This window comes from Lycium barbarum, chromosome 5 (genome assembly GCF_019175385.1).
Source record: "Lycium barbarum isolate Lr01 chromosome 5, ASM1917538v2, whole genome shotgun sequence".
Lineage (NCBI taxonomy): Eukaryota > Viridiplantae > Streptophyta > Magnoliopsida > Solanales > Solanaceae > Lycium > Lycium barbarum.
The window spans coordinates 108536526-108548905 of record NC_083341.1 but is presented as its reverse complement, the minus strand read 5'-3'; the positions used below and the strand labels follow the sequence as shown (position 1 = coordinate 108548905).

The window sequence follows — 12380 nt, the reverse complement described above, 5'->3', positions numbered from 1 at the left end:
ACTAGGATCGGATTTGAGCCTCGGAAAGTATTCTGCTCATCGGAATCTGCATTTGAAAATACCCCTTTTTCATTCAATGGAATTGAACCCTATAAGTATGCTTTATTGAAAGAATTGTGCAAACTTTCGCAAATTGTCTAGAAAATTATGGAATGTCCCCAGAACCTCCGTAGGTGACTTTATAAGCTTAAAATACGTAATTTGAGCCCACCGCTTCGTTTGTCCCGAGGTGGGCCCACTATTTCCGATTTTACCCTTTTGTGTTTATGACTTGTCTTCGAGCATTTTTTTTTTTTAAGAAATATTCTAACTACTCTTTTAACTACTAAATAAAAATTGTTTTAATATTTCATTAAGCCTTATGAATTGTTTTGAAACTTGGGAACGATCTCAGAAAGATTATGCTTCCGTAACCCATTTTGACATTCGAATTTCACTTACTATGACTCCGTTCGATTTCATTGATTTGATCTGTCATTCGATATGCTTCATTGAGTCTCTGGAAATATATATGGTATTTTTATTGCATTTAGTTTCTCACTACTCCATTCGTGGATGCCTCAATGTTTCCCACACTGAGCCCGGGCCAGGATATGTTGTCAAGCGTATTCCACTGCATTGTTCGCCGTGCCTCGATGTGAGGGGGCAGGTATATATGTACATGGGTTGTGGAGTATGTTGTGCCATGTACACACATTCTGATATGATATGATCTGATATGGCCATCTGATATGATATGTTATGTTACGGGGTTATCCCCTATTCTGCTCCTTATGTGTGGTGGCACCAGCGTCGGGGGGTGGCCACGTTCTGTTTGCCGAGTCCCTTGGCAGGGGCCGGGTATGATATGGTATATGTTTCTGTACACACTCTTCATGTTTTGAAAATATGCATTTGAAATTTCGGATATTACACTCACTTTTCTGTAAGTTCTGTTTCGGTTATGATCTTGTTCCGTAATGGGACCAGGTACGACATATGTTTTCAGCGAATACTATTTATGCTATATGATCAGCATTTTGCTAATCTGGATATTCAGTCCATTTTCTGTATCTTCTGCTTCGATTATGACTTTGTTTACTACGTTCCGTGCTTTACATACTCAGTACATATTTCGTACTGACCCCCTTTCTTCGGGAGCTGTGTTTTCATGCCGCGCAGGTAAAGACTACAGATTTGCTGACCCACCTGCCTAGGACACCTATTCTGCTATTCTGGAGCGCTCTTTTGTCCAGAGCCTATATTTTGGTACAGTCTTCTGCTATCGTATATATATACATTATTCAGGGGTACGACGGGGCCCTGTCCCGTCTTATGATTCTGTTATGTTCTGTAGAGGTCTGTAGACATACTTGTGTGGGTTCTGTATAAGTTTTGGGATGATATGATCTGTGACAGCCTTATCGGCTTCCGTGTACTATGTCGGTTCATTTATGATAATTACTAACGCCAACTGACTTTTACATTTAAAAATATTCTGCTAATATACTGATTTGGGTTATGGGGTACGTCTGGGTGTCCAACACGGACACTAGTCGCGGCCTACGTAGCTGGGTCGTGACACTTATGGTGAAACAGAATTCAGGCAGTGTGAGCATAGGGGTGACATGCTTGCATTGACAGAAGGCATTTAACAGGAAACTCGAAACTAGTTAAAAGTTAAGATTCAAATACCTATGTAGCTAGTTAAACTTCAACTTAAATCTTCTACATGATCATATTAAGCTATTTAATGCACGACAGAGGCTAACTAAGGCACAATAGAGACACTGCCAAATCCAGAATAGCCTAAAACAGGGTACTAACATGAACATGCATTTTTGACAGCAAAGAGGGACTTGACAGATTAAAGAATGATCTATTCTTATGTATCAAGTACAGATAACACAAATACTTTAAGAGGAAAGGGAATAAGGAAGACCATGGTGCAAACAACCATTTCTCATTTACACTTAAGCTATATCGACACTTTCAACATTGAGTTTTATAAACCATACAGAGAGGAGGTGCGTTTGGAGGCATTTTGAAACTGTATGCTTAATCTGTAATGCAGTACAAGAAACCCAAACGAAACTCTTTACATAAGTAAATTGCATAAACCATACTTGTCATTTTTCTTACCCTTTAAAATACAGTGGCTTTACTATTTTATACGACAGTCCCAAGATGAGGTTGATCTTTACAGTTTCGAAGCCAAAAGGTCAAGAGTCTCTTACGATATCTATTTTTAATTAATCATATTTTAGCCAAAAACACTGGATAGACATCATAACCTAAACAACGTCGACCGCATAAATCAAACTACTGGGTAAAAATTCATATCTTGTATTCAAACATCATCAATAATCGGAAAACGAACATTCAAAATTTCATAATATTTAACACAAAAAAAAATCCGAGGAAAATCCAACAGCCTCAACGCATCATGAACACATCAGAAACCTTAGATTAGCAATAAAAGGGAACCCACTGACCTCTTGTTGGTGCAGTGAACAGGGTTTTTCAAGCCTCCAATCTACCCTCGATCTTAAAGTAACAACAGAATTGAAAGAGTGAAACTACTTAATACTTTAAATGAGTATATCCAGGTATAGTAATTGAAAATATAGGTATTTCCAGGGGGTTTGAGGCGGCTGATCGAACTCTATTTATAGGGAATTTCGGCTATTCCAGAACTCTGCCCTCTACTTCCGAAAAAACCCTCCTTTATAGGGGATTGTTAGGGTTTTTTAAAGAGGGTCACGGACTGAGATTTAGGGCGGGATTTTGAATGGTATAGGATTTGAATCGAGTCAAATGGACCGTTCAAAACTGAACGTTGAGCAGATGGTCACATGATTTGATTCGGTGTTACCGAAAATGGTTCGACCATTCTTGATTTTGGAAGATTTGTCGTGTTTGAAGCGAGGAAAGGGAGGATCTTCCTCTGTCCACGACAGAGCAAATGTAGGCAAAGCAGATATAGGGACGTTTCTTGTGTGGAAATGGTATAGGCAGAACTGCCATGGCTAAAGATGGTCAAGATTTGCTAAAATAGGGATGAGGCGTGAAGAGAGAGGGGAAAGAGAAAGAAGTGAGGTGCGGCGTCTGTTCTTTGATTAGGGTAGGAAGATGAAATGTATTTATCCATTGGGCCGGGTCGGGTAGGAGATAATGGGCTGGGTCATTGAAAGTATTTGTGGGCTGACTGTTCTTAAAAGACTGGTCACGAAATGGCTAGCTGGATTGGGCCGAATTTGTTGGGTATTTCTCCTTCTAATTAATTCATTTTGGGCATCTTCATCTTAATAATTTGGACTAGAATTAACCACTTTCAAATATATAATACAACTTCTTATTAAAATAAATAACCATGCAATGAATATTTGAAAGTATTTAATATAATTCTTTGTTAAGTAAATTTGAAATAACTCGTCCAAATTATTAATGATCAAGAAACGCAGATAAATTAATTGAAGGAAAAGTGGGACAAAATTGCGTGTCAACAGTCGGGTAGAGGGATAATGGGTTGTGGATTGGACATGATGAAATGAGCTCCATATTTGGCTGATCAAAAAGGAAAATGGGCTGATCAAAATGGCCAAATGGTTAACTACAAAGACTTGCCAAATTGTAAATAAAATGTCCCACTCTTGTTTTGAAAATCCATTCTTCTCATATTTCTTTTGGCTTCTAAATTAGATGAAATATATTATGTAGTAATAATAATAATAATAATAATAATAATAATAATAATAATAATAATAATAATAATAATAGTAATAATAATAATAATAATAATAATAATAACAATAATAATAAATTTCATAATTAGCATTAATATAATAATCTTATATAAAATATAAGCAAAGTAATAATAGAGTAAAAATATTACCTAAGTTATATCTTATGATCAATACATAATAAGTAAGTAGCGATGTACGACGTATTAATACTTAACAATATTAATATAGTAGTAGAAATTATAATAAAGTAAGGGTGAAAAAATAAGATATTTAATTTATTAATAACTTAGAAGCTCAAGAAAAATGAATTGGAATAAAGGAGGGACAAAATTGGGTGTCAACAACAGTTCTTGAGTCTAGATTTGTGTATTAGGATTGTTTATCGACTTTTACCTTTATTAGCTTTCTTAGAAGCAATTATTATAGGTATAAATGTTAGTCAAATTCAACTTCAAGTTGGGATAACTTGAAGTAGTCTCATTAGTCTAGAGAGATTAGTGAGATAAGAATTAGAGTTTAGTTCCTAGGTTACAGAGTTTGTAACTTAAATTTTCAAAGGCTCACTGTTGTAGCAGAGTTTGAGAAAATCCTATAAAGGTGTAAGTCGTGATTGTTTCACCCTTTGTGAGCTGGATGGTTTCACGTAAAAAATTGATGTGTCCTTACTTCTGTTCTTTATTATTCCGCTCATGCTGGCTTGGAACAGGTAGAGTGACATGTTCTATCCTGTAGGCGAAAAACTGGTAGACATTAGGATAGATAACTGGTCGTGGAGAATATCAAGTTTTAATGTCTGGACGTCGATTAGAACCATTTGATTCTCATAAAAATGATGCTTCGCGTATAATAGGCATAGTTGAACAGCTTTGGGTGTGTTTGGTATGAAGATAAATGTTTTTTATGGAAACTAATTTTGGGAAATAAGTGATATATAAGTAAGTCAAAAATATTCATAAAGAGCATTTCTACTATTAATAAGTGAAGCTTGGTGGTACGACGATGTTACACCTCGAAAAATTTCCCATCAGCGTACAGTGAATAGGCCAACGAAGGGTATGACGTATACGATATTTTGATAAGCAAGAAATAACATTTGAAGACCCTAATCGGGATTTCAAAGACATTTAAGTTAAGGGAAGAAAGTTGTTAAGGAAAACAGGCTAAATGTTGTGTGTCGGGCAAGAATTTCGAGTATTGAATTAATGAGAGTTTAAAGACGTTTTGGAGAAGAGTTATAACGACCCTTAGATTGTGAATGAAGTGCTAAAAAAGTGTTAAGAAGGTCCCCATAAGGATCGGAGATCGAATGAAGTGACAAGAGAAAGATCAGTGAAAAGGTGGGTTATACGGTCGATTATACGGATCGTATAATGTTATACGACCCGTATAATGGACCGTAGAAGTGCCGCAGAATGAAGTTGCTGAAGGGTTGATTTCACGGTCGATTATACGGACCGTATAAAATTATACGGCCCGTATAATGTACCTTCAAATTGACACAGGAATGGGTGATCACTGGAACAGTTTTACGGTCAATTATACGGACCGTATAAATTTATACGGATCGTATAATTTTCCGTATAATTGCCCGACGGATCAGATTTTAAGTCATTAAAAAGGGAACCCAAGTTCATTAATTCATTTCATTTCCACACCACTTCTCTCTAGAAACCTCTAGAATATTACCCACTCTTCATCCACAAGAAAATAAAGAAAATCAAAGATGATGATTCTGCTTTATTTCTTTTAGCCTGTGATTACTAAAGTTTGTGATGACGTAGAGGCTGCTAATTAAGTTGAAACTTAGCATTTGTATTTTGTACCACGGTTTTTTTCTTTTGCTCGGCAGATTTTGGTGTAGTTAAAAAATGTTACTTCATCATATATATGGGAGTTTAAGACTTTAATAAACTAAAAAGACGGAAATAACTAGAGGGAAGCTTGAAGCTTAGGTTACATTAGAAGCATTGAGTTTACATTGACACTTCAATCCTGTGAATCAGAATTTAGAATTGGGAGAAAAACATGAGTAAACAAAAATATAATAATATTTACATACTCTTAGCAGGTAAATAAAATTAATATTCTATGACAGGTTAAGAATTTTATAGTAAAATAAGTTGCTTTGTATAAGGTAACTGCTCCCTATTTTTTAGTGGGACTCTATATCCTCTATAACTTTTCTTTTTACGACATTTTTCATTTTTCACACTTTCTCCATAGGTTCCAAACATTTACTCCCTACACAGTATTTACATTATGTAATCTTTGGTCTTTCTGTTTTGATTTCAAGGGTCTTTTTTTTTTCTTTTTTCTTTTAAGGGTCCATAACATTAGCATCATGAAAAAATAAAAGATCACTTATACTTTTACTTTAATATACAAAGTATTTCTCAAGAAAATATTATACCAAGCATATGATAATATACCTCAATACTATTAAAATATATTTGAATTATACTATGTCTATTAACACATTAGTATACATATTATACCTCTGAAAATGAATTATACCAGGTATAATGTATATTTAAGCATGTATTTAAAGAATATAAATTAAAAATACATGTTACATACATTGTATAATAATGGTATAATGTAAATTTTGTATTTAAATTAAAACATAAATTAAAATACATCCATTAGTAGTAAATCAACACAAGAAAATAATAAAGTCTAATTGAGATCCAAATTATTCATCATCACCTCACAATTTTACATTTTCTTTGGAAATTTTGGGTGTGAGAATTGAAATATATGCCTCCTCTTTCTACATGTCCTTGGAACTAGAAAATAATGGGGGTTTATTGGTTGAAGAAGAGAGAGAAGTGAGGAAAATAAGGGCGTGCTAGTTAAAGAAAAGAGAGAAATAAGGAAATGTGGGTAAATCTCTGATTTAGGGGATATCTTTTTCTTGTATTTTTTTTTAATATGTCAAAAATGTAATAAAACTTGTTCTTTTTTAAGATATGCTAATTAGGTGCTTAATTTTAAAATCATGACCAGCAGTGTAATTGTCTCAAGATTTGCTATGATTTCTGTGTAGTTGTATGAATTTTAGAAGACAGTTTCATACCAAGTTTCCTGTTTCACCATTGTTTCCTCGTCATTTCTTACATTTATGAAATTCTTCCTTTCATTTTCGCAGATAACTGAAAATTTCAACATCTGGCTATGTTTTGTAATGCAGGTTCGAATACTTTTGTCAGATTGGAAAAAAAGGCTTCTGATAACAAAAATTTATAGAACGGTCACATTTCCTAAGGGGTCTTCTTCTTTTTCCCGTTATGTAAATGGGTTCTCTCATTGAGGAAGAAGAATGTACTATTTTCATAATCTGATACAACTTTATTCATCAATGCATGTAAAAATATTATTGAGTGTTAAAAGCTTAAAACAAGTAGAAGTTATTCTTGGTGTTAGGACCTTTTAGTAATTGTAATTACGCAAATAAGGTAAAAATTATGTCGAGCATATGCCCGTGCTTAGCACGGGCCATCTAATTTATATATAACTTAGGCGAGAAAAGGCCCAAAATCATACAATATCTTTGGCTTTAGACCCAAATCATACACTATCTTTCACCTGGAGCACTAATAGTCCTTTTTATTTAATAAAGTGGTGCACTTTTAGTCATAACCCTAACCACCGTTACTTTTTTAATGGATGCCTCCTCACGTGCATATCACACTTCCCTCCAAACTTAGACTATTTTCCCTCCAAAAGTATATGCTCTGTCTCTCTGTCTTCCTTTCTTCGAAAGAGCATAACACTCAGCCCTATTGAAGCCAAAAGTTGAGATTGGAACAACAAACGCATATCAAATCTGAATCGTATCTATAGCAACAAACAATTATCAGGAAGTAATAATGTTCTTAAGGCGCAACAGTGATACACAATCACCTTCTTTCTATGGTGAGAATTTTTCTCTATTTTAAGGTTGTAGAATCTTTTTGGGTTAGAATTTGAGTATTGTGTTTCTCATCTAAATTTAAGGCACAACATAGCAGAACACGTTTTTGTATTATTTATTTTGATGAAATAAATTTTCGAAATTTGTTGATTTTTTTGGCATCTTTTTCTCTGGCAAAGTAGTTTAGTCTGTTAGTTTTTAATATTGTTAACGTTTAGCTTTTAGTTAATCACGTTAGTTTGTTTTCAAAAAACAACCAATACGTATTATTTTTGTCTGCAACAACACCTTATGAATTTTACTAATTGAAATTTCAGATTCAATAACCGAGTCTTCGCTTGTCACTGTGAATTTATCACGGGGGAATTATGAAGCGTACACCAGATAAGCATTACGTTGGAGGAAACATGGATTACATTAACTATGTAAACACTGCAGAATTGAATCTTGTTGAATTCAAGAAGATGGCAGAGATATGTGGTTACGCAAATGATTCGATAACTTTTTGGCATAGGTTTGGAAGGCCTCGTAATTGATGGAAGTTGATCTCTACAGATTTTGAAGCCTACACAGTTGGCAAAAACATCCAAAAGGACAATGTGCTTGAAATATACTTTGAACATTTGGATTCTTACTTTCAAATGGACAAAGTGGATTCAGTAAATCAATCAAATATTGGAGAAAATGACAAACAACAGACTTTGTGTGAAAATTCATCATGTGATGATTTTAGTGACTCGGAAGCTGATTTAGCTGATGATGTTCTAGTTGATACACATGGGAAGAGGAATCAAAGCTATCTGGAAGAGAGAGAGCTCCGTAGTGATGAAATAAAGAGAAAGATGGTTGATATAGAGGGGGATTCTGATTGTGTTGATTCTGAAGACACAGAGAGTTTGAATAGTGATTCTGAAACTGAAAGTTTCAACTTTCCTCAGTACAATCCAAAGACCGATGGAGATAACCCAGTATTAGGTCTAGAATATGTCTTTGAGACAAAGGACTTTAAAAATGCTGTAGAAACTCATGAGATTAAGAATGGAAAGTACATCCGATGGAACAGGAATGATAGTATAAGAATGGAGGCAATGTGCATACACCATCCAGAATGCAAATGGAAAATCAAGGCTTCTAGAATGCAAAGAGATAAGGCTTTCCAGATTAGAACTTACGATCCTACACATACTTGTAAGGAGTGGCATCATGAAAATAGAACGATCACTTCATCTTTCATTGCAAGAAAGTACCTCAAAGAAGTTGGATCAAACAGGAATTGGAGAGTGGCGGAATTCAGGGATAGGGTAAGTGTTGAACTAAAAGCTCATGTGACGTTATCTCAAGCTAAACGAGCTAAGATGAAAGCGATTGCATTAATTGACGGTGATATTAAAGATCAATATAAAATGATGTGGGACTATTGCAATGAAATTGATAGAACAAATCCAGGTAGCACGATTTACATGAAGCTCACTGATAATGAGGTCCCCAATGAGCCACAGAGATTTCAGAGAATATATACTTATTTTACTGCTTGTAAGCTTGGCTTTAGAGCGGGTTGTAGAAAAATTGTAGGTGTGGATGGATGTTGGTTGAAGGGCCCAATGTATGGGACTCAGTTGTTATCTGCAGTTGGCATCGATGGTAACAACAATATATTTCCTGTTGCCTACGCAATTGTAGAAAAGGAAAGCAAAGAGACATGGGCCTGGTTTTTGAATCATTTAGCTACTGATTTGCATATACATGAGATTGGTTAGACCTTTATGTCAGACAAACAAAAAGGTCTTATTGAAGCTTTTAATGATGTTTTGCCTCATGTGAGCCATAGCTTTTGTGTGAGATACCTTCATAACAATTTTATAAAGGCTGGCTTTGGCGGTTCCACATTAAAAAAGGCACTTTGGGCTGCTGCAAAGTCTTGTACTGTGAGAAAATTTGATGATTGCATGAAAAATATTTCAAAGTTAGATCTTGATGCTGCTACTTGGTTAAATGACAAAGAACCTAGCGAATGGTCTAGGTCGCATTTCTCTTCAGATGATAAGTGTGACATCTTACTAAAATAATGTGTGTGAAGTGTTTAATAGAATGATACTTGATGCTCGAGATAAGCCAATTGTGACACTTTTGGAGAAAGTGCGCTATCTACTCATGGCTAGAATGCAAGCTAATAGGGAAAAAGCACATAAATGGAAATCGGGTGATGTTTGTCCTAGGATCAAGGATATATTACACAACAATCAGATTGCAGCTGCTGAATATATCCCTAGAAAATCTAATCACTAGAGCTATGAAATTTTAGGAGCTACAATTACGGACAATTGGGCAGTTGACTTGGAGAATAAATCTTGCAGTTGTAGAAAATGGAGTCTCACTGGGATCCCTTGCAAGCATGCTATTGCAGCAATTTGGGCTAAAAAGGATAACATTCTTGACTATGTTCATGATTGTTACAAGGTGGAAACATATAGAAGAATTTATGAAAATTCAGTTCTTCCAATGAATGGACCACAAATGTGGCCTAAGTCAAGTAAAGTTCCTCCTCTGCCTCCAAGGATTATAAAAGATAATAAGAGAGGAAGAAAACAAAAAGTGAGAAGAAAGGAACAAGATGAAGTTGGAGCTAGTCGAACAAAGATGAAACGAAAGCAAAAATCTCTAGATTGTAGTACATGTCACAAACCTAGCCACAATACAAGGACTTGCAAATATAATGTTGTGCCACCAGAAACTCCTCTTCATTTCGGCCGAAACTACATGTAATATCGATTGTTATAATAGCATTTGGTTTTTATTTAATAATCCTAAACTAGCATAAAAATGATTTGTTATTCTTTTTCAAGTTAGAAGAGGACAGGATGAAGTTGTACAAGGAGTAGTAGAACAGGAACAAATGGGATATGCCGAAGTAGAAATTGGACCAGATTTTGTTTGGGAAAATTCTCAATGTACACAACAAAGTGGACCTACTTTTTGAAGCTATAACAGTTTTTTGGGTAAAAGTGGCTCATTCTTTATGTATATTTTTGTGTCATTATGATTATTTTCTAGTGAGTATATGGTGTTTTTCTGGTGTATTGCAGGTGATGAAAGTTTGCTGTTGTTTTTGCTAATTTATTAAGTTGGTACAGGAATTGCTTGCTGCTCGCGCGGGAATTGTTTAGCTGCTGTGTTTGTTGGTTTGGCTGTTGTTTTTTATGAAGATGATGGCAATTTAGATGTTGTTTTTCCCGGAGTTTGGCTGCTATTTTTTGCTGTAATTTACATGCTGTTTTTGCTGAAAATGATAACAATTTGGATGTTGATTTTGGCTACTGTTTTTGCTGGAATTTACCTGCTGTTTTTGCTGAAAATAACAGCAATTTGCATGCTGTTTAAGCTGGAATTTGGCTGCTGTTTATGACTACAATTAGAATGTTGTTTTGGTGGTTTTTCACAGCTGTTTTGTTGGTTTTTTGCTGCTGTTTTTGCTGAAAAATGACTCATGTTCTTTGCTGATTTTTGTGAATGGTGCTGAAATTTGACATTAGCTGTTGTTTTACTATTTTTTTAGGGTTGTAAACTGCTTTTGAAATGAAACAAAATGTTGCTGAATCCTCTTATTTCAGTATCAATTTTTTTATGTCAATGCTTAACTGTATATGACCAGTATTCACATTACAAGAAGCTATAATTCACACAAGAATTATGATTAGAATGATCATGACAAAAATAATAATGCTAACCATTAATCTAATTGAATTCTTAAGATTAAGACTAATGTAGGGGCAAAACTGAAGCTCTACAAAAGAGACATGATTTTTTCCTCTGTAACCACTTCTTGATGCATCCAGCATGAAATTTATCGCCACATTGTAGTGTGCCAATGGTGTTTTCATCTTTATATTCAAGTAAACAAATAGCACATATTTCTTGTTCCTCATTATCAACATTTGGATCACCTTCATTAACATCTATATCCATAACAAGATCATAATAATATGTTCTTGTTTCCAAGTATTCAGACATGTCTTGATGATCCACCAACTCATTATAGTTCTCTTCCTCCTCCTCTTCATTTATTTCTTCATCTTCTTCATCACCATAGCCATATGTATCACTATCAAGAATCGATTATGGGAGTTGAATTGTGTGATGAACGTAGTTATTAATGACACGCATTCGAGGCACCCTAGCTCGTGTAGGCTACACTTCATCTATTGTTCCACTTGGAATATGAGGCGGCTGTTGCGGATCAATATCCACACTAGGAGCAAACTATGTTCTTGTTGTTGTTTCCGAATTCTCAGATATGTCAACTTCAAACTCTTCTTCTTCTGTAATTTCTTCATCATCAAGAATCGACTCGGATACGTCATTCACAAATTCCTTTTCCTCTTCTTCTATAAATTCTTCATCCCCAAACGAAAAGCGAGTCATGAAATAATCAATGCTCAGTGAAGGCTTAGCCAATGTGGGCACTTCACTTGGCTACTACAGGTGAAGTGCAGTAGCAACTAAAAAACTACTGCAGGTGGTAATGTCCCATTAGCAAAACAATGATTTTCAGGCATGGGAATATAATCATACTGTTGTTGGGGTCTTTATTTAGATCACTTTTCCATGACCTTGGGGGTCTTTCTCATCCATGTAGAATGAATTCAAATGCTTTCTTCAAAACTCCATTGCTAAAATTTCATGTACAAGATCGCATTTTATTGTCATTCTTCAACAAAACAAACTTGACCCACCTGATTTTCTAG

General features: G+C 34.9%; 2 protein-coding genes across 2 annotated transcripts; one reads left to right on the top strand and one right to left on the bottom strand.

The window, feature by feature from the left end:
- The first annotated feature begins 7417 nt into the window (after positions 1–7417).
- LOC132642595 (uncharacterized) lies at positions 7418–11017 on the top strand. Its single transcript, XM_060359699.1, has 3 exons — positions 7418–7640; positions 7956–10634; positions 10770–11017. The coding sequence occupies exon 2, from the start codon at positions 8280–8282 to the stop codon at positions 9393–9395; it is 1116 nt and encodes a 371-aa protein (XP_060215682.1). The 5' UTR covers positions 7418–7640; positions 7956–8279; the 3' UTR covers positions 9396–10634; positions 10770–11017.
- Positions 11018–11394: 377 nt separating this feature from the next.
- LOC132639612 (uncharacterized) lies at positions 11395–12057 on the bottom strand. The gene is made up of 2 exons (XM_060356054.1): positions 11897–12057; positions 11395–11737 (listed from the first exon to the last, which is right to left on the bottom strand). Exons 1-2 carry the CDS (start codon positions 12055–12057, stop codon positions 11395–11397), a joined length of 504 nt encoding a protein of 167 aa, XP_060212037.1.
- Positions 12058–12380: the final 323 nt, after the last annotated feature.